We start from the raw sequence: 23,642 nt of genomic DNA on the forward strand, positions 1-23,642 counted from the left end.
GCAATGTCCTCATCTCCGGTTTCAGAGACGACAAAGATGGCGATGCTACTGAATTCTTGCACGTATTTAAAAAGCTAAGTGTACTGTACTTGGTATAATGGCCATTACTTATATGCAAATTAAGCCATAAAACAGATTTTACAAACAAAATACGTTAAGTATATATATGCTTTAATCATGAAACACAACAGAAGGCTGTATGGGGAAGCATGAGGCATTTCTGTATCCCTGGAATGTAATTTCAGAATTACACTGTAGGACTTAATTAAATCTGCTCTTTCCAAACACAAATCTTACCCCTGTATTTTAAAATACCCACAGTATACTAGACCTCAAGAAAAGATAAAAACTGCTAGCTACTGTGATGCTCTAAGCAAAAACAGAGTACAAGGAAGCTCACATAAGATTTTAAAATTAATGGCCACCTGCCCTGTGACGTATTACACTACCATCGACTCCAAAATCGGGAACAGACCTATGCCACACGTGCAGTCTTGGCATCTGACCCAGGTGTGGTTCACTCCACTGAAAGGGTAGGAAATGTTCCTGAAGCACGTGACACAGTGAGGCGCTGCAGTGTTACACGTCTACTCTGGAGCATTTATGTGGACTGTCCCGCTGTCTGGATTCTTTTCCCAGGTTTTATCTATAGTCTACTATTGTGTTCAACTGCAACCAGTCAGGAACCAGTCCTGCCATGTGAATGGCATGACGTGGCATCAACTCACGTTCCTGGCTTTAGATAATATGCTCCCTGTATGGGGGATCTGCCCGTTTAGGGACTTCAAGACACCAGACTACTTCTGATGTAAATTTTTCTAAACACTACATGCTGTCAAAGTTTCTTAAACATGGTGTCCTGAACCAACGTTAATGGCTGACAGTCATCACTACGAATAGCAGCCGTTGTGCTGTGACGCAGAAGCACAGCCTCCCCTGGAGGTTAGCGGCCACGGCCATCACTGCGCCTGTGCTAGCATCTCGCAAAGCTCTCGGTGCCCTGGCACCGCAGTAATGATTTGGGCTCTAGAATCCCTTAACCTCACTCAATCTGTGTGATCGGGGCGTAGAAACTGTCAGAAAAACCCGGACTTGATAAGTGGGGCACTGCCTTTACCTGATACTCCTACGGTTGGATCAAGGAGTCAGAATACAGATGCCTTAAAATTACACACTATCCTACCAAATCATAATAAAAATACTTTCAATAATAATCTATCTTTAAAATATTCTCCTAACTTGAAGGTAGAACAAATATTATATACCTCATTTTAATATTCCCTAGACATGGCTTCAAGAACTCTGGGTCAACTTTATAGATTCTTTTCTCCTTTGCGTGTGTATGCGCGCGTGTGTGTTCACGCACGTGTGTGCATGTGATCCACTGATCCTGATTCCACTCCTTCTTCTCTTGGCTTAAAGGCACCGGCTCTATACCCTACGTGAGGTTAGTCAGCATCACGCCAAAATGATGCTCTGTGAATGTTTGCTGAATGGCTGGGTAATCAGCGGTCCGAAGACATTCTAGTAGTATTTGGGGAGGGGATGGTGGTGAGCCAGAGGTGAAGTAAGATTTGGGTTAAGGGTCCTCCTAATCACTGTCATAACCACAGGCCTGGGTCCCTGCTTTGGAGGCCACAACATTAACAGGAATGTGGTGGTACTTCTCTTCCAATGGATTTTTGACATCACTGAGACCATGTAAAGATCTCAAAAACTCATAAATGAATCACAAAGAGCTTGACACAGAGCTAATATCATAAAACACACAAAAATGATCTTTAAGAAATTACCACTAAAATTTGACCATTTCTGCCTTGAATAATTTCACATTTAGATAAACAGGGCTAACAGCTCTCAACCAGATTATGAAGCCATTTACAAACCATCAGGGGACGGTGACTAAGTGCTAACCTCTCTGCTGGGACTCGGATGGGCAATGTCCCTTTCCTATTCTATATAGTAATGAGAAATGTCACTTGCGAATGTGGGGAAAAGAAATCAGCATTAGCTATTTAAATGATTTTTAAAGTTCTAAGTATTTAGAACGATACGATGCTTTAAAGGTTTACCAATCGTGATGAAAACTATACCCTTGTGTTTATTACACAGTGTATTATATACACTTGCTATATGATAGATATAGGATGAGTTTTAAATTGGTTAAAAAAAAATTATATATATACATACACCTCTTTCAAAACTCCAGTTCAGCCAGCAAGGGGACTCGGGCTGGACTCTTGCTGCACCTGTAGGCCTGATGGGCAAAGCTGCAGGTGTCCCACTGACCGCAGAGTACGGTTGGAAGCTGGCGGCAGCAGTCAATCGCCATGTTTAGAACCAGAGTCTCATCTCGAGTGGCAGGCTCTAATTTCTGTGCTTGTTACCTGCTATCTATCACCTTTTTGTCTTAGTTCAAGGCAGCTTAGACCAGTAGATAAGAGTCATCCGGAAGCTGCCATCTAGAGGTGGATGACTCAGGAGTCAGTGGGCAGGTGGGCTGGCTTGAAGGGGTCATTCCCAGGGGATGGTCCAGTCTAAGAAATTAGTCATCCTCAAACCTGCTCTGAAATCGTACCACGTCCAGGCTCTGGAGTGGCCCTGAACACTGTGCCAGACATCGAGGGTCTGTAACAGTGACCTACGATGAGGGAATATGGGCACTGGAGCTGTACTTGCTGTTGGCCGGGGCATTAAGCCAAACGAGGACTCATTTTGTTACGGTAAGTAAAAGTTGAGAGGTAAATGGTTTACTTCTTAAATACTGTGACCCTAACTTTGAAAATTTATTTCTTACATTTGTTCCTATTTCTATAATGAAGTTATAAGGTAAACATAAAAAAAATCGGTCACTTCACACTGCTAGGATGGCCTAAATAAAAAGACAATGACAAGTGTTGCCCAGGATATGGAGAACTGGCCCCCTCAAACACTGCGGGGAATGTAAAGTGGTGCAGCCTCTGTGGAAAAGTTGGGCAGCTCCTCAAAATGTTAAACATAAAATTACCACAATCCAGCAATTCCACTCCTAGGTATCCACCCAAGAGAACTGAAAATGTATGGCTACGTGAAAACTTATATATTGCAGCATTATTCGTATTGGTGCCAAAGTGGAAACAATCCAAATGGCCATCAACTGGTGAAGGGATAAACAGAACGTGACAAGTGTAAAAGAACAGGTTATTATTTGGCCACAAAAAGGAATGCAGCACTTACACAAGCTCCAGCATGGATGAACCTTGAAAACATTATGCACAGTGAGAACCACATATTATATGATTCCGTTCATATAAAATACCCCGAATAGGCAGATTCAGAGAGACAGGAAGTAGATGAGGGATTTCCAGGGGCTGGGAGAACATGGAAGGTGATTCCTAATAGGTATACGGTTTCTTTTTGGGGTGATGAAAATGTTCTAAAATTGATTGTAGTGATAATTGCATAACTCTGGGAATACACTGAAAAAAACACTGACCTGTACACTTTAAAGGAGTGAATTTTATGGGACATGAATTTAAATCTTAATAGAGTTATTTAAAAAAAAGAATGAGCAAAGAGACAAAGACTCACAAAATCAGGAGCCTACAAATGCCTTCCACTTTGTTTTTACAATTTATACTGCTGTTTAGTGATAAAATGCTAGCAATTGACACAAACTGTTCCTGGGAATCTGAGTTTTGCCAATAAAGTTCAACATAAATTTGGAAACCAGTGATATTAAACCAAGAGAAACACTGCCTTTGCAAAGTATAACCGTTACTTTACGGCAGTCATCCTCAAAATGGGGCAAGGAAGGCATGCCTGCGGGCGCCCGGGAAGGGCAGGGGGTGTGGGGAGAGAAGTAAGTTCTCGACTCAACCCTCCCCAGGGTGTGAGCAGTCCCTATGCTCAGGAGTATCTCATATTCCTCAGGTGCGCTGGGGAAGAAAAAGTAATTGAGAACCAGCAGTCTTCTCATGTTTCTAAAAACATGGCACAGCTACTACTTGACTAGCTTTAACATAACCTTGGGGAAAGCAGCATGGAAGATTCTGCGCAGAGTGCGAACATGCAACAAGACATGCAAATCAGTAATGACAGTGCAGCACGGCCCACAGAAGCTGTCGCCTCGCCTTCTCGGAGGATACCTGCTTACGGGGGTTCATTTGACTCAAAGTAAAATCTAGGGGTAGGCATGCCACTCACACACCACAGGGATCCGCTCTGTAGTTTAAGATGACATCGAAACAAAATGTTAACAATAATGATTTATGTAATCCACAGAGGATTTGGAAAAACGAAATCTGTACGTTAACTATTTAACACTATTTTGCTAGTGATTTAAGTACATATTAAAAGGTCATTTAGCATGTACTCTAAAACACAAAGAAAAGCTGGTTGCTGGTCTAGAGAGTCCTTCTTTAACTGGCAAAGAAGCCTTTAAATATCATATAGGATAATGATTATTTCATTCATCTTCCCAATGCGTATCACTGGTCTGGTCTACAGCTAAAAGCAAAAGGACATCCTGGGCCTTCATAGGTATAGTACAGCTTTAGCGTCTGAGAATTTCTTAAGAATTCTAAAAAAGATATCTGAAAATCTCAGTATCTGGGACTATTCCTTTAGATGTTTCTGATCGTTTATGTTAAGAGATTGTTTTCATAACACTATCATTTCTTGCTTTATGCTAGCTTTGCACCACTATGCTTGTGGAAGACACACCAGAACCGTTCCAGTGCGAGGGAATGGGCTGTCCAAGTACAGACGTCCCATTCTATCCAAGGCATCTGGCTCAGCTCCGCCCTCCCTCTCTTGCCAAGTAGCAGGAAATGCTCCGGTCCATGGTTTGTTCACTGCTATGCTCTGCGGAGCTAAAAGGCGGGCATCTGATAATTAGGGAGAATAACATTCCTCTGCTACTTGCCCTGGATAAAGAAAATCCTAAATTTATGTATTAAATACAACGAGGCTTTGGGGTTAAAACACTTACCAAGCCCTACAAGGTTAACAGATCAGAATTTTTTTAAGTTGCAACTTTTCGAGCTGCAGCCCCAAATTCAAAATTTAACGTGTGGCATAAAGTTAGGTTTCCACCTGTTTAGGGAGTATTACAGTAATTCCACCTGGTAATTGACACGTGAAACCCTAAGTTTACAGACTTCATAAACATATGATTCAATGTCATGATGAAAGGGTAAATAAATATTAAAATTCCTCTAGAAAACAAAGGTAAAGCAAAAGGGTATGCTGCTTCTCAGGAAAGAATAAGCCTCAAAGCAACACAATTTCAAAACTCAATATTTTGTTCATAGGAGATGTTGCTCAGAACTAATGGTATTTGTTTCTAGTAGAGATTCAATCCAAAGACAGAAATTAGTGCAAACACTCATGACTTAAGAAGCGTAAAGAAAAGCACTTGCCTGGTGTTTCACTGGTTTAGGTGATTCCTGCTGCTCGTTACAAACAGATAAATGCAAACGTTAGCGAGTTTGGGTCTTTTCCTAGCGGTAAAGCCACATCCAAAGCACAAAGTCAATGTGCGGTTTAGAACCGTGAAAGCTGGTATGCCTGGCATCTCTCAGGGAGTGTTAACTACTACTTCTCATACCTACAGATTAAGGATAACTGACGTCTACATTCTCACCCCTTTTCTATCATCAATTCTCCCCAAATTTCTATCCTCCCCTCGGGCTGCTGTGGGTGGTAGCTCTGTAGGTTCAGGAAGAAACGCTGAAAATATCTGAGGACCTTCTTTTGGTGGAAACGAAGAAGCCTTCCTAAGCACTGCTCATCCATGTTTAACAATCCCCACCACAGCTTTGTAAGAAATTAGGCTTCGAGTTACAACCGTAATTCCAGTTTGCCCTGGTGGAATCGCTAGTTACTAACAATTTCCTGATGCCCTAGCTCCCTCCTTCCTGGGTGGGGAGTGGCGGAGACAAGGGACCTGTCAATTACAGCAGCACACTGAGGACGCTTGCTTTCTGATTCTTGTTTCTGAAATTACAGAAGAATAAATCTAAGGGTTTGAAAAAACAACAGCAGAACAAACACTTACAGGAATATTATGGTCCTTTCGTCCTTTGTGGGAGGAAGCAACATGAGCAAGGTACTGAATGACTTTCTTAGTATTTTCTGTCTTCCCGGCACCCGATTCACCCCTGGAAGAAATATTAACACAGGCTGCTTTACGAAAAGCACAGCACACACATTCCCAAACTATAATCGACAAAATTAAACTGAGTTGGAACAAGAATTAGTAGAAAGTAAAAAGAGAAAAGGTAGGGAAGAAGAAGAAGAAAAAACTATCACCAATAGCTGGAAAATTATTATTTTTAAATGGCATAAATTAACCCAAATATTGTTTTGGTAGATGCCGGTAAGGGGACAGAGGAAAATGTTCACAATGATTTGTTTTTTTTTCCCTTGGAATTGGGGGCTCCTCCAGAGAAGTGAAGTTTATTAGAATGTTTGTGAAGCAATGCCTCAGCGCCAGAAACACATCCAGCACTGGAAACGGTATTCCTAAAACAGTTAAGTTAAGGCAATTTAATCTGAAGGAGCTGAATGAACTCTGGGATGTCCGCGGATTACTGACAGCATCTTCAAGGCCACTAGACGCCCTCTTGGCTCATCCCTCAGACCAGGCTGACGGTGGTTCTCTCCCCTAGACCCACACAGCACCTTGTACATGCCTCATATACACATCTTCACAGTGATCACCAGCCTCACCCGAGGTAAGGATAAGGCCCCATGCGTTTGCTGATTTGTATGTTTGTGTAGTTTCCTTTTTTTAGTTTTTTGTTTTTTTTTTTTTTGCGGTATGCGGGCCTCTCACTGTTGTGGCCTCTCCCGTTGCGGAGCAACAGGCTCCGGACGCGCAGGCTCAGCAGCCATGGCTCACGGGCACAGCCGGAGCCGCATGTGGGATCCTCCCGGACTGGGGCACGAACCCGTGTCCCCTGCATCGGCAGGCGGACTCTCAACCACTGCGCCACCAGGGAAGCCCTGTGTAGTTTCTTTTTAATCCACGTAACCTTGTGCAGTGTTGACACACAGCCAGGACGTAATTTGTAGAGAAAATGAAGGAATACTACGAATTTTGTTATGAACCGGGACAAATGCTATCACCTCCTATGTTTTCTATTTTCAAACGAGGCTGGCACATTTCAAAGGTTGCTTTTTATTTCTACTCAGTACTAAGCTTGAAATTCTGGCAAGCTGCTAGCACACAGTGTGATCCTTGAATTATGGCCTCTCTGATCAAATACCTGAGGTTCCCCAAGGCCCTGGCAAAGCAAACCTACCTGGACAACGAATAAAATCTCAATTTGGATTAAAATAAAGAACTGTAATATATAATTAATTTTCTAAAAATCAACAACAAAAACACCCCAGGAACTCAAAAAATGTTATTATACACACAGCCAACTAGTGATCCTCTACGCCTCTTTTATTTAAGGCTTAAAAATCTATTTTTTCAAACTCTGACCCTTTCTTGAAATTGTACTTGGAATTGTACTATCTGAACTGTCCCCAACATGAGTCCTTTAGGTTTCCTGGTTGCATTACCTCCCTAACTCTCTGCTCCCAAACACCACCAAAGTGTTGGGCAAAAGGGTCCTATTGATCACTTAGTTGTATGGCTTTGAGGAAGGAAATTAACTTCTCTGGAAATGGACATCATCATTGGTAAAATGTAGGAATAGGATTAGACCCTTTCCCGCTCCAAGATTTGATGATTCTAGATACAACCCACTTACTGGTGTCTAAGAATATTTTACATATTAAGCTTATTAACCACCATCTACTGTTGTATTAACAACTGTCCCCTTCTTTGTTTTGCCATCTAAGTCTACTCTTAGGCACTCCAATCCACCAAACCTTCTATTAAGGTTTCTGCCTGCTATTCAGGCTTAGAAAGGCCTTTCCTGCACTAACATTATATCCATCTATATTTTCATTTCTATATCATCTATATTCTTAAAACCATCTATATTTTCTTCCAAGACTTTGATGGTTTCACCTTTTACAACTAAGTCTTTAAGTAATTTGAAAGAAAAAAAATGTATGGTCTGAGGTCAAGATTGAATCTCATTTTCCCCTCAAATGATTCAGTCCACATCCCAACATCAGTGGTTGACCAAGACACTGATTACCCAGCGATCTGAAATGTTATCTTTACCTTACACTTATGACTTACTCCAAAGCCAGTACCACACTGCAGTAGTTTGGAAGTATGACTAACCAGAGCACCCATCACTGTCTTTAAAAAATAAATCAAGTAGTCTCTGAGGTTAATTTTTTTCAGATAAACTTCAAATAATTTTGTCCTGCTATATCCCTCTCCCATCTCCTCCCGCCCGCCACCCCCATAAAAATAGTCAGACAAAATTTTGAGTTAAATAATACACCTGCTATTTTTAAGAGAAATGATGGCTTCATCTGTCTCAGTTAAATTCTGTATTTCTCTAATTTCAAAACAGGCAAGGACCATGTTTGTCTTATTCACCTTTTAAGTCACAGTGCCTAGCATAGCAGGTACTTGCTGAAATCTGTTAAATAAATGAATATACGTCCTACACAAATTTATTTCTAAGCTCTATTTGATAATTTTTTGTTCCTGTTATTAATTTCACCACCCTTATATTTTCTACCTGGCTACCGTTGGTACATAGATAATGATCTTCGTTCATTCAACACATATTTGCAAATCACCTTCTATGTGTCGGGCATCCTTTTAAGTGCTAGATAGCGCTGTGGACAGGGTCCTTGTGCAGCTCAAGATCAGCAGAGACTTAAAGTAAACAAGAAAAACAAATGGGATATTACATGTGAGGGAGGCGACGAAGGGAACAAGGAGGCGGCTGAAAGCGAAAAGGCAGAAAAGCAAAGGACAACTCCCTGGAGATGCCATGGCGGGAAGGAGCCTCCTGAAAGGTGACCAGGACCAGGCAAGAGAGGGCCTGGGGCAGGGCATCCAGGGGGATGGGAAGACAAATGCAAAGGCCTCAAAGCAGAAAAAAGCTCGGTATAGGGCTTCCCTGGTGGCGCAGTGGTTGGGAGCCCGCCTGCCGGTGCAGGGGACGCGGGTTCGTGCCCCAGTCCGGGAGGATCCCACATGCCGCGGAGCGGCTGGGCCCGTGAGCCATGGCCGCTGAGCCTGCGCGTCCGGAGCCTGTTGCTCCGCAACGGGAGGGGCCGGTGAGAGGCCCGCTAACTGGCGGCTGGAGTGCAGGATTTAGATAAATAACTAGCAAGGCAGCCAGTGGCAGTACCTCCTGCGGAGGTGGGAAGGGGTGGATGTGATGTACCCTGGAGCCATGGGAAAGAATCTGGATTTTATTCACGTGTAATTTGGTAAGAGCTATGATGTCGGTTTTCTTTGTTTTGTTCTTAACTTTATTCAAAACGCCTAGTGTTTCAAGCTAAGCATGATGTTGGCTGTTGGTTTCAAACAGATAATTTTTCATTATATCAAGAAATGAGCCTCATGTAGCCTGGTGATGACTTGTCTTGAAAACAGCTGTGATCGGTACTCGTCAGCATGGTTCGCCTCTGAGGTTTCTCAGCTAACCCCTCTCAACTGGACATGCTTCAGTGTGTCCTGGAAGCATTTTTTGCCCCCATCTGTCACACTTACTTGGCTGTACTTGACAACCACCTATGAACTCTGCTACATATTCCATATTTCAGGTCTAAGGTACCTCCGGCTAATAGAAAATATTGCTTCAAAGACAGATGTATTCCAATACCTTACGGTTGAGGTCCCAAGAGGCGAGACAGCTTTATACTCTCACCTCAAAATGGGGATAATAGCTTCTGACACGTAAGGTTATTGTGAAGGAAAAAAATACAGTCCATCTAAAGCTTATAATTAGTAGTCAGTAAACATTACCCATTATTGTCCACTCAGCTGTTCACCCACCACACAGGAGGGAATTTGAATTACTAAACTCTCTAGTGTTAGTAAAGTGGTTAAGAAGTGGGCCATGGTGTCCTGGTGACCTACTTAGATTCAAATCCCATCTACCACTTCCTAGCTTATGGGGCTTTGGGCAAGTTACTGGGCTCTCTGAGCCTCAGTTTATACTCCTTTAAAATGAGATCCCCTTACTTCAAAGGACTGAGATAATGCATGTAAACAGCACAGCATGGCACCCAGCCAGAAGTTTCTCCATAAATGTCAGTAGTGGTAACAACCATGACAATGGTCAACAGTGATGATAAAGAAATTGACAGAAGTAAAAAGGTGATAACCTCTGATTTGACTATGAAAGATGTGGCAGGATCAAAGGAATATAATTCTTAGAGAAGTTTTTTTAAGGGGAAATGGCACATCTGTCCCAGATGGAAAAGGGGGAAATAAAGCAGCTTGAACAAAAGTAAATGGGCAGAGCTCCCCTGGGGGCGCAGTGGTTAAGAATCCGCCTGCCAATGCAGGGGACACGGGTTCGATCCCTGGTCCAGGAAGATCCCACAGGCTGCGGAACAACTAAGCCCGTGCACCACAACGACCGAAGCCCACGCACCTAGAGCCCGTGCTCTGCAACAAGAGAAGCCACTGCAATGAGAAGCCCGCGCACCACAACGAAGAGTAGCGCCTGCTCACCGCAACTAGAGAAAAGCCCGCGCACAGCAACGAAGACCCAACGCAGCCAAAAATAAATAAATATATATATTTTTAAAAAGTAAACGGTCAAGGGAACCACAAAGAAAGCTCAGCAGACTCCTCTTGAAGAAAATTAGGAGAATCCTCAAAGGTAACAACAGGCCAAGCCCTCAAAGAGTGAAGAAGACAAAGGGAATCTGACCTCATTTCCACCAACGGGACAAGATCTACCAATGCAGTAGTTCTATACTGTAAAGGACTGCTTGTTTCATTGCTGGTCTCTGGGGCACAAGTGCAAGGTTAACGGGAGAACAGAGCAAGCAGCCTGCTGGGTGGGGTGCCCTGTTGTCTGTTGCAGCACATAGAGGATGGAAAAGATCAGGAGTTTCTAACCTGAAGGGGTTTGTGTTTTCTAGAGAGATCTGTGGCTTCCACTGGCTTCTCAAAGCAATGTGCGATCCAAACAATAACATAAAAAACCACAGTGGTGAGAAGCACTGCTGCAGACGGTTAACGCATGATCAGTTCCGAGATCTTTCTCTGAATCCTTCTGGACTGTGGGTATTTCCCCAAAGAGAACCCTCCTTTCCCAGATCTTAATTGGTTTTGCTTTTATTCTCTCTGGATATTTGGAACAGCAAATTCAGTCTAGCTTCAAAAACACTCTTTGCCTGAAGTTCTTGCTTTAGATAACCTCAATTAGAAAAATACATATTTTACATAAACATATAAATATACATACATATATATATATATATATATATATAGCGCATTACTCAGTGACTTCCTACAGTTTCAAAACTCCGTTCTATTAGAAAGCAGCTTACTAGGAAGATGGAGATAGACTTGGGTTCAAGTCTTCTATTAAACACTAATACCAGCTAGTGTCAGCCGTGGCATGTGAATGGAGATAACAGGGGTATTGCAAAGATCCATGGAGATAACATTTGCAAAGATGTTCGTTCCTTTTTCTGCAACATTTGCCTGGAACATTTTAGACTTCTATTTACAAGTTGATTTGCATACTCGTTCCCCATAATACAGCTATCACTGAGATGCAGCCACAGTGATCTAAAACCCCCCACGTTTTAAGACTTGAGGACACATAAAGCAAAGAGTCATCAGAAAAGCAAACTGAGGTCTAGAGAAGCTCACTGTCTGACCTAGGGTCATGGTAGAGCTGGGACAAACCCCAAAAAACAAAAAAACCTATCCAACAACACAATGGTTTTTTAACTACAACACACTTTTTGTTGCCTTCACTATTTTTTTTAAGACTATTTTCTTTAGAGCAATTTTAGGTTTACAGCACGATCGAGAGGAAGGTACAGAGAGTTCCCTTGTAACCCCTGCAGCCCCGCACACAGCCTCCTCTGTGATCAACATCGGTCACCGGAGTGGTACATTTTTTTACGTAGGATGAGCGCTAAGTTCATAGTTTGCATTAGGGTTCACCCTGGGTGTTCTGTGGGGTCTGGACAAGCGTATAATGCCTTGTATCTACTATTACAGTCTCACACAGAATATTTTCACTTCCCTAAAAATCCTCTGTGCTCTGCCTATTCAACTCCCGTCCGCCCCCCACTCCCCTGGCAACCACCGATCTATTGATGCTTAGTATCTTCATAGTTTTGCCTTTTCCAGAATGTCATCTAGCTGGACTTATACGGTATGTAGCCTTCTCAGATTGGCTTCTTTCACTTAGTGATGTGCACTTAGGGCTCCTCCATGTCTTTTCATAGCTTGATAGCTCATTTCTTTTTAGCACTGAATAATACTCCGTTGTCTGGATGTACCACAGTTTATTTATCCATTTACCTACTGAAGGACATCCTGGTTGCTGCCGAGTTTTGACAATTATGAACAAAGCTGCTATAAACTTTCAAGTGCAGGTTTTGGTGTAGATATAAGTTTTTAATCCTTTGGGAAAATACCAAGCTGCCTGATTGCTGGATCGTATCGTAAGAGTACGTTTAGTTTCGTAAGAAACCGCCAACCTGTCTTCAAAAGTGGCTGCGCCATTCTGCATTCCCACCAGCAGCTAGTGAGGGTTCCTGTTGCTTCACATCTTCAGCAGCATTTGATGCTGACAGTGTTCCAGATTTTGGCCAGTCTAGCAGGTGTTAGTGGTGACATGATGTGGAACATCTTTTCAGGTGCTCCTTTGCCATCTGTGTATCTTCTTTGGTGTCTGCTAAGGTCTTTGGACCATTTTTTAATTGGGTTGTTTTCCTACAGTTGAGTCTTTTAAGAGTTCTCTGCATATTTTGGATAACAGTCCTTTATCAGTCGTGTCTGTGGCTTATCTTCTTTTTTTTTTTTAATAAATTTTAATTAATTTATTTTATTTTTGGCTGTGTTGGGTCTTTGCTGCATGCAGGCTTTCTTTAGTTGCGGCAAGCGGGGGCTACCCTTCGTTGCAGTGTATGGGCCTCTGATTGCCATGGCTTCTCCTGTTGCAGAGCACAGGCTCTAGGCGTGCGGGCTCAGTAGCTGTGGTTCTCAGGCTATAGAGCACAGGCTCAGTAGCCGTGGCCCATGGGCTTAGTTGCTCCGCGGCATGTGGGATCCTCCCGGACCAGGGCTCGAACCCATGTCCCCTGCCTCGGCAGGTGGACTCTCAACCACTGTGCCACCAGGGAAGCCCCGTGGCTTATCTTCTTGATCTCTTGACATTGTCTTTTGCAGAGCAGAAGTTTTTAATTTTAATGAAGTCTAGCTTATCAATTATTTCTTTCATAGATGTCTTTGGTTTTGTACCACAAAAGGCATTACCACACCCAAGGTCATCTGGGTTTTCTCTTATGTTACCTTCTAGAAGTTTTATGGTTTTTCATTTTACACTTAGGTCTCTGATCCATTTTGAGTTCATTTTTGCGAAGGGTATAAGATCTGTGTCTAGATTCTTTTTTTTTCTTTTTGCACGTGGATGTCCAGTTCTTCCAGCATCGTTTGTTAAAGAGACAATCTTTGCTCCACTGTATTGCCTTTGATCCTTTGTCAAGATCAGATGACTACATTTATGGGGTCTATTTCAAGGTTGCCTTAGCTATTTAATCAATTCTATCGATTTGGGTAACTTAAAACTTTTCAGGTATGTTACTTATAGCAAGAATCAACTAACTGTTTGAAATCCAGGATGGCTTATCATTACCACTTAATGTAATATTTGTATAGGACATAAAATTCCTTAACAACAAAAATAATCTACTGTCACATCCTGATAGAAGACTGATATGAAGCAACCATTGTTTTATAATACAATTGTTACATTATATACAAACACACTTAAAAGGAGAAAAACTAGAGTTAACCAGCAGTTAGAGTCATAAAATGTAAGCAGAGTATTCTTTAAAAGGGGGCTTAGAGAACAGAGTAACTTCTTCACCAAGGGTGACTGTGAATTTTAATTATAATGAGAAGGGAAGTCAACATAAGGATTACACTCTTAACAGGATTTCACTTCCAATTACATTGGGTGCTCTCCCATGATCAAGGAAGTCCTTGCCGGGATACTAGAATAAAGGATCCAAGCCACCTGCTTGGTCATAAGTGGGAGAGCTCACACTGCCTGGCCTGAGTCTGCAGAAGTAAAGGCTAGTTGGGGAGCTGTACGCAGATGAGGCCAGAGGGTAATTTACAAATTCATCCTTTTGGGGGAAAAGTAAATTAGAGAGTAAATGACTAAAAAAGTAGAGCTTAAACAGGAGCTGTCAAACTACTTAAGTACTGTTTTTTTTAAAAAATGGTGCTTCCAAATGTATTTTCTCTTTGTGATACCTTTGCAAACATAGGTACTTAATATAAAATAACTACTAAATAAAACTGACTAGTTATTCTCATACAGAAATCTTAATTAGCTCAGCTGTGTACTAAACTTAAGAAGACCTGGGCTTCCCTGGTGGCGCAGTGGTTGAGAGTCCACCTGCCGATGCAGGGGACACGGGTTCGTGCCCCGGTCCGGGAAGATCCCACGTGCTGCGGAGCGGCTGGGCCCGTGAGCCATGGCCGCTGAGCCTGCGCTCCGCAACAGTAGAGGCCGCAACAGTGAGAGGCCCGCGTACCGCGGGAAAAAAAAAAAGAAGACCCAGGTTACATACTCCTAGAGTTCTTTATTTGGTGGATCCTCAAAGGCACCAGGGAACATATCATATTTTCTTAAGCCTGGGATACCCTGTTTAACATTTTCATGTTTCTCAAGTCACAATGTAGCTTGTAATAGATATAAGCAGGAAAAGCCATTTGTGATTAAATATCATAACCGGTAGATTATTATAGAATTACTAAGAATTAAAATATGGTGAGGCTAAAAGAAGTGAGGGTAGGAATTGGCTGGATACAGGAGGGAACTTTCTGGGGTGATCATAAAGGCAATGTTCTCTATCTTGATAGGGGTTTACGTTACACAAACAACTCAGCACTTACATACTTCAGATCTGTGCATTTCATTATATGTAAATTTTATCTCAAAAGATAAAGATGTAAATATTGGACTTTAGTTAACGTTATGTATGACGTATTTAGGGGGGGAGTGTGCTGACGTTTACAAATGCATCAGATGAAGGGATTAACAGCCCATCAAAGTGGTTTTCAGTTTAAACTGAAAACTATCTAAACAATCAGCGGCCACAGAAAGGAATGCCATCTCACCTTAAGCAGAGCCTCCTGAAAACACAGCTGCCACGGGACCCCCATCCCAGGGAGTTTCCGGATTGGGAGAAGAAGTCTGACCCTTAGCACCAGGAAGTGCAAATTCAGCTGTCCACTGGCATCATAAAGCCTGATAGAACCCTCCATACTTTCCCCCAGAAGGCCTAAGCCTCCTACAGCACTCCTCCTTTGATTAAATTTAGTATTTAAGCCTTTTATTTCTGGTTTTCAGCAAGTTACTCATCACTGAGCACTCCCACACGCATGCGTGAATACACCCTCGTCTTTCCTCGTGTTTGTCTGTTGTCAATTTGCAGACACCCAACCACAGGACCCAAGCTGGAAAAGTTTTCCTCCCAACACAAACAATAAAATGGATTGATAGATGGATAGAGCAATGAACGGATCAACATATAATAAAGCGGAGTCTTCCCTGGTGGCGCAGTGGTTGAGAGTCCGCCTGCCGATGCAGGGGACACGGGTTCGTGCCCCGGTCCGGGACGATCCCACATGCCACGGAGCAGCTGGGCCCGTGAGTCATGGCCGCTGAGCCTGTGCGTCCGGAGCCTGTGCTCCGCAATGGGAGAGGCCACAACAGTGAGAGGCCCACGTACCGCAAAAAAAAAAAAAAAAAAAAATAAAAAAAAATATATATATATATATATATATATAAAAAATAAAGCAAGTATAGTAAAATATTAATGGTAGAATCTAGGTGGTAGATATATGGGTCCTGACTGCAAAATTCTTTCAACTTTGCTTTACGTTTGAAAATATTTATAATAAAATGTTCAGAAAATTCAATTTAAAAAAAAAAGAAAGAAAAGAAAACAAACATGGTACTTGATGACTGCTACTTTGTGTCCACAAAGAGATAACCAGCTGCTAGGAGACTTACCTCATAAATCCAAGCCTGTCCATGGATGCCAATGTCAGTCTAAAATGACAGTGACCATCTAATTACATGCCTGTAATGGGCACTTTTGGTGACATGAGTAAATCAGTGCCCACTAACCTTTGGTTCTGTCACAACAGCAGTCATCCCCTCCCCCAAGAGTTTCCTGCTTCCAGACATTCCAAACAGTCCTTAACCAAAATGGTCACCCAAGCTCCCAAACCACCCAGAGAGGAGAGGTCCATGTCCTGCACCTGGTCCCCTGCGTATTGCATGCGGGCTCACTGCTACTGTGACACTGCAGACAGGTGGCACACAAGTTCTATTCCTCTCTCGCTCCCGAGCAGAAGGTAGCTCACTTATTACGCTCATTTCACAGCTTCAGTGACTAGATTCTTGTGGCGACTTTATATTAACCGGTGCTGTATAATAAAGAATTGCTGGTGTTTGTTCCTGATTCCTGGGAGGGAGCCTCTAAGTACCTGGAATGTCTTTGTTATTCATGGTGGGCAGTTCAACAGCTCCAGGATGGGGGCTGGCCAAGCTGAGAGCCCAAACGGGTGATTAGAGGTTTGGGCTTTAAACCATGTGACATGAGCCTCACCTCTTGGGAGTGGATACTGATTCAATCAATCACGCCTACATGATGAAGCCCAATAAAAACTCTGGACTTTGAAGCTTAGATAAGCTTCTTGGTTGGTAATACACACTGATGCACTTGGAAGGGAAGTGACCAGAGTATACGGCAGATGTGCCTTTGGGAATCCCCAGACCTCAGCCTCTGTGTCTCTTCTTTTGCCTGCCTCTGACTTGTCATTCTAGCAAAGTATCGAATCTGAGCGGGTAGTGGCAACCCCCAAACGTGTAGCTATTTATTTAGTCAGAAGTACAGGTGGCCTGGGAACCCCAGAGCTTGTGGCTGGTGTCTGCCCAGCAGGCCCACGAAGTCAGGGTCAGAAGTGCTTTGAAACAGTTTTAAAAAGACATTTGCAGATCACGTTCTAAATAACTGACTTTGGGGAAGAATACAGCCAATGGAATTGAATAAATAAGTAAGTAAAGCAAAAAAGTGAACAGACTATTCTAGAATATAGAATTAAAATGAAGAGATGTAAGGAATGCAAAGCGTGAGAGCCTGACAGGATTTAAAAGTTATTAGAAACATGTTGAGGACTGTTATAGAAATTCGAATATGGACTGTACATGAGATGACATTACTGAATCATCGTCAATCTTCTCAAGTGTGACAACGGTCTGTGGTTATGTGGGAATGCCTTGCTCTTAGGAAACGCCTGCTGTGTACCTAGGGGTAAAGTGTCGAAATGCCTGCCAACTTGCAAATGGTTTTTAAAAAAAAAAAAAGTGCTGTGTGTGTACAAAGAGAACTGACATTTAAGTGAAGGGTATACGGGCACTTAAAGTACCATTCTTTCAACTTTTCAGTAAAATTCAGGTTTGAATTTTTTAAAATAAAAACTTGGGGAAATGCATAAGCAAAGGTTAAAAAAAAGGAAAAAAATGAAGTAAAGAAAATGTAAAAATTAAAAAATCACTGAAGTAGGGGATGGGTATATGGGGGTCACCAACTATTCTATTTTTGTATAGGTTTGAAGTTTCCAAATAAAATGCCTTTATAAAATGCTATCAGAAAGGTTTTACCCTTTGGAGACACATACAGTATTCACTAGTTTCTAAACTTCCTAATCTGTACTTAAGCCTGTTTCTTTGATTCCTACTTAATTAAGAGACTCTTTTGTTTGCATTTTTATCCATTTCCTAAGTATGTTCAGTGTGCCAGGTTCTCAGGGGATAATTAAAAAGCAATGAAGGTAAGTCACAGTTTCTGCCTTACTGTCTAGTTATAAAACAAGACCCACACGACCTAAATAGGTAATGAATTGCCGTCTATAAAAAAAAAAAAAAGGGCCTGCTGAGGGGAAATCAGTGTGGGCTGCAACTGGCTGTATCGATGGGCATATTTCCTCCCTGGAGGGAGAAAGAGGCTAAAAGGCAGGAAATCAGCCAGGATCCACCAAGATGGGCCAGACAGTAGGTGCTGGGCAGGGCTAGGACAAGACAGGAGAAATATGAAGCGAGGAGACGACCAGAAATAGGGATATGAACGAGAGCGGGGAGTCCAAACACAGGGCAAGATTTAAACCTTGAGTCTGGAAACACACAGCGTTGATGCTGGAAAGAGGATATTGAGAGGATATTCCTACATCTTGTCTGTGTAGGAATAAAGGTTAATTTTTAGGCATGTTGAGTTTAAACTAGCATTTATTCCCTACTTCACACCCTGTGCTCCACGTAAGACCAAATTACGTGGAATTGCCTGACACCATTTCTCACCCGCTGTCCCCTATGCCTGAAGGTTCACTGATTCTTTAAGAAGTCCCGAGGGATTGTGACAAGGATGAGGGTCTAGAAACTCACCTGGCTGCCTGGCTGCCCACCTGAGCTAGAAATCCCCTAGAAGCCAGTAAGGACCAGCGAAGGCTGCTGCCTCCCAAAGGCCCAGGTCCCCCCCCCACACCCCTTCCCCAATGCACCAGGGCCCAGAGATGAGCTCTGCACGGGAGCCTTGAGACTCACACCCCCGCCAGCCTTGCTCACTGCCTCAAATGTCCTTCCTCTGCTCTCATGTTGTGTTTTCTTTCTCCTGATCCCAAACCCCATTATTTCCTACTCCCGCCCCCCTCTTTTCCTCTGTACTCTCTGGGCCCCTCATTCCGCAGTGTGCAAAGTCACCCATGTTCTCAGTGTCCTCACGGAACACTCCCTCCTCCGCTGGCCTCGCTCCACATCACACACCTGCACACGACCAGGAAGGAAGCCAGGGGCACCCTTCTCACTCTCCCTCATGTCGCTTCCAGACCCTCTTGTTATAAAGCCTCTACCCCTCGCCCCCGCCTCTCTGAGGTCACGTACAGCCATAACGGTTGTTCTGACACTTGGATTTTTGTCTAGTAAGATCATTAAAAACAAACAAAAACCTCCATTCCCATTTCAAAAAAGAAAGCACTTTTTATTCCAAAAAAAAAAAAAAAGGAAAGGGTCTTATCTTAGAATAAAGGACATTCCTCTAAGTGAAATAGTTTAGCTTTTTGAAGGGTTTACTGGAGGCCACCATCCTCACACTATCACTCGTGTGTGTGTGTGTGTGTGTGTGTGTGTGTGTGGTCAAGCCTCTCCTCTCATGTGAGTGACACACCCCCAACTCAGGCCCCTTGATACCTTCAACCCCGATGACCTTCACCCCCGATGACCTCCCACTCCCGCTCTGCTTCAGCTGCCCACTCCTGTGGCCACACTGAGGTGCTCCCAGCTTATCACCTGCGGCCACACCACCCACTCTCCCTGCTCCTTCTGCCCCGGTGTCCCCAGGGGGACCTGTCCTCTAGTTCTCTGACCCAACTCCTTCCTCCCTATCAATCCCCCCTCGTTTGCCCATATCCCAGGCAGGGTCCATCGTGACAGTTTCTCTGGCCAATGTCCTCAGTTCTCTCATTTCAGTGACCCACCCCCATCTGCACCCACTTACAAAAACCGTCCCAGCTTTGGTTGGATTGAATCTGGTTCCATTCCAACACCCTTGTGGTGGACGGTCCACAGCAACAGCCCCAACTGTTTCACATCCTGCTGTACCTACCCCCTTGGCTAGCGTTTCACACACTGACCTTGGCCTTGGCCACACATCTGGCTTGGGAATGGGGCGGCAGCAAGTGTGCACAGCCCTTATGCACTGGAGCTCACTCTCCTGCTGCTCTTGGCACCTGTCACCATGTTAAAACCAGGGCTGGCCTGCTGGAGAATTAAAGGACCTACAACCAAGGCACCCCAGCCAGCCAGCCAGCAACTCCCCCCTTCCCCACCCCCCGTCCCAGGTGAGACAGCTCAGCCTGGCGCCGCTCAGCACAAAGGCCCAGCTGAGCCCAATCCAACGGCTAGGAAAACTGCTTCAAGTCATTAAGTGTCAGGGTGGTTTGTGGTTTAAGAAAAGCTAATTCAGGGGCTTCCCTGGTGGCAGTGGTTAAGAATCCGCCTGCCAATGCAGGGGACACGGGTTCGTGCCCTGGTCCAGGAAGATCCTACATGTCGCGGAGCAACTAAGGTCGTGCTCCACAACTACTGAGCCTGCGCTCTAGAGCCCGTGCTCCCCAACAAGAGAAGCCACCGCAATGAGAAGCCCGCGCACCGCAACGAAGAGTAGCCCCGGCTCGCCACAACTAGAGAAAGCCCACGCGCAGCAACGAAGACCCAACGCAGCCAAAAATAATTAAAATAATTTAAAAAATAAATAAATTTATATTGATTCGTATAACTCAGAGGCTAAACAATGCTGGAAGAAAATTTACACAACAGGGAGACTAGTGTCAGCTGTTTCTGCTTCTCCCCTCCCCCATCCTATTAACACCAAAGTTTCTCTTCATGGGAAGGAGAGAAGCCACGAGATGGGAACTTTCTCAACTCCCAGCCTCCCCGTCACTCTAGAGGCCTCGCGTGGCCCCAGGTCCCGGCCCAACACCCACCCCGTGCCCTCCGCACCCCTCAGCTCTCTCTGCCCTGCCCCTATCTCCCTCTACAGCATTTAACCTCTCGCACGTTAAACACACCATCAAAAACAACAAAAGTCGATTTCTCACCACTAATCCACTGCTGCAATTTTCACTTTCTCAAGTCCTGTGGAAGTAGCAGGCCTACACTTGGCTTTTTGTTTCCTTTTTAAACTTTTTCACACACACACACACACACACACACACACACACACACACACACACACACACCCCACCCCCGTCATTCCTCAACTGCCATCTGGCTTTGACCTCCCTCCCCACCCCCAGTGCACCTCAGTCGACCACCGCCAGCCTCCTGCTCTAGCGCTAAATCCCACGCCCGTGGTTCTGTATATTTCACTCAATCTCAAGGGCGTCTGACGTGCTGACCCATTCTGTGGCCCACGGCTTGGGCGTCTCACCCCCTTCCCCCACCCTTGAAGGTCGCCCCTCCCGGGGATCCCACACTCTGAGGTGCCCTCACTCACCGCGTGGCTGCCGTCACCCAGGCCGCCGGCTCTGCATTCCGGGCACAGCTCTGACTCCACGTTCACGGGGCCAGCGGCCGAGTGACAGCTCCTCTCCGGAGAGCCACAGTCACCTCAAAGTCTGTCCTCCACCAAGCTCCTTGCCTTCCACCCCGAACCTGTTCCTCCACCGAACTCCTTACATCCTGAATCTGGCACAACGCCAGCCTCTCTGAGCTCCCCTTTCTCGGGCGTGTGAATCACCGAGTCCCGCTGCGCCTGCCTCCTAAACTAAACTCCACCCGAGATCCACCCACTTTCCTCTGGCTCCACGACCACCTCTCCACCTGAAGTCACTTCCATCCCTCGCGGAGCTAACTCAACAGCCTCCCACCTGGTCTTCGCGTGTTCACGCTTCCCCGTGCCTCGTCCCGTCCCCGCCGTAGCCAGCGTGTCCTTCCTAACATTTGAATCTGACCGCTTCCTGCCATGGGTTCTCTTCAATCCTGACTCTCCAGCACTTCACACACAGCACACAGGCGCATGATATTAATGCTTCCTGGGTGGTACGGGTAAATTCCCCAAATGTCCAAGAGGTCAACACTTGGACAAACAAACTAAAGATGTAAGTTTCACAGATTAACGTTATGAAATGTGTGAAAAGCCCAGTTCGACAACCAAAGAGTAACACCAAATTTAGGCAACTTATATATTGTAGTCTTAAAACAACAACTGCAAGGTTTCCATCCAACTCTTGACGGCTCTCCCTTCCCCCTCCCCCCATACAAAAAAAGAATGGCTTTTACTTTCCAACAGAAGTGAAAAGAAGTCTGAATGTTCAACATTTACTTACGTGCAAAGAATTGACTGGTCCTCACGATCTACAAAACAAAACAAAACAAACAAAAAAAAAAGAAAGTGACCATTTGCCTGGTTTTTAAAAAATTTGATATAATAATAAAGTTGCAGTGATAGCCTCTAAAATACTAGTAACTCTGCTGCTCTCAGGTCAAGTTAACGCTTCCCAACCCTATTATATATTAGATAGTCCTAAATCCAGTCAAGTTCATCATTCTAACGCCAGACTCTCTGGGGTAGATGACAATGCAGGCTCAGATGACCGTACCCGTCTTATCAACCTGGACCCTGCAGCCTGGCTGCCCATCAGAGTCAACTGGGAAGCTGTATAAAAATGAACTCCACAGAGCTCCACCTTCGGGGGAGGGACTGAAAACCCCTTTTTAAGTAGGTTCCCCAGGTGATTCTGATGCAGGGCCAGGTTTGGAAACCACTGCCTTTCCAGAAAACCCACCACCAGAGGGGAATCATTATTAATTTGACCTTAAAGGAGAAAAAAACCCCACAAAGTATCAAACGCTGAGTGGAAAAGAAGATTGAAGGAGGATAAACATCTATATGAGGTTTAACCACTGTCTCCAGTCAGAATGTTAGATACACCCAAAATAACAAAAGGACGCATGATGAAAAAAATCGAACATGATTTTAAAGTGATGAATGATTTAAGTATTCATATTCAGCTCAATTTTTCAACTGAAAAGGTGAAATGCAAACCCATGTGTAGTCCAAGGACAAAACCACCTGTGTAGGTTGTATGACTTCCAATCACTTACGAGCATCATTATCTCTATTTTACAGACGAGGATGTTCTTTGAGGAAGTTAATCCTCCAGTCACATAGCTACTGGGGGACAAGGATTCAGGTGAGAACCCAGGCCTGTCTGCCTCCAGTGCCTGTGTCCTCAACACTCCCGACCAAGACTGTCACTGCCTCAAAAGGAACTGCGGTCACGAGGTCACGAGGGAGCATTTCTGTCGCTCCCTACGCTGTGCTTGCTTTTCCATCAGAAAAGCCATCACGTGCCCAATGAAGGTCTCACGGTAGTTCAGGCGTAGATAACCTCCATCAAAGAGAAATGAAGAGGTCCTTCACTACGTCATACTCTTTTCATATAATATTATTAAAAGAAACAAATCCATTCATATACTCTGTGTATAAACTGGGTTATAGCAAGAGCATATTACTGCCTGGCCCCTTGAGTCTAATTTAATTCCTAATAATAGCTCCTAACCACTGTTTTCTCCTTCTTTCTGGCTGCCATGGGCAACATAGTTGATGTCTGCCCCTTTATTGGTTCACTTTTCCAGGGACGCGCCATCTCCTTTCTTTGGCATGTCCTTCCCGGATCCATGACCACTTGGATTACCTCCACCTGCCCTTCGTGCTCAGCTCAGCTGTATCTCCTCTGAGGAGCCTCCCCAGACCCTCTTCCTCAGGCTCCTCCCTGTTTCCTTCTTTTGACCACAGTATTCTGGAGTTAACAAACAATACTGCCAACTGCCTGCCCCACCAGCATGTGCTGCCTGAGATCACAGACTGTCTTGCTTCTTTATTCCCAGAATTAACAGTCAGCCACCTGTCCACTGAGAGAACCCAGTACAAGGAGCCAGGCCAGGCACTGG

At 44.2% G+C, this 23,642-nt stretch overlaps 1 protein-coding gene across 2 annotated transcripts in view; it reads right to left on the reverse strand.

Moving 5' to 3' along the window:
* MYH10 (myosin heavy chain 10) overlaps positions 1 to 23,642 on the reverse strand; it is a 133,889-nt gene that overhangs the window by 77,601 nt on the left and 32,646 nt on the right. For both annotated transcript variants that reach the window (XM_082861231.1, XM_082861232.1), the window contains exons 4-5: positions 22,016 to 22,043; positions 6,041 to 6,143 (exon numbers count right to left, since the gene is read on the reverse strand). In XM_082861231.1, coding sequence (XP_082717357.1) covers positions 6,041 to 6,143; positions 22,016 to 22,043 — 131 coding nt within the window. The remainder of the gene's footprint in view (positions 1 to 6,040; positions 6,144 to 22,015; positions 22,044 to 23,642) is intronic.

Source organism: Leucopleurus acutus (assembly GCF_964270905.1).
Source record: "Leucopleurus acutus genome assembly, chromosome: 19".
NCBI classification, from domain to species: domain Eukaryota; kingdom Metazoa; phylum Chordata; class Mammalia; order Artiodactyla; family Delphinidae; genus Leucopleurus; species Leucopleurus acutus.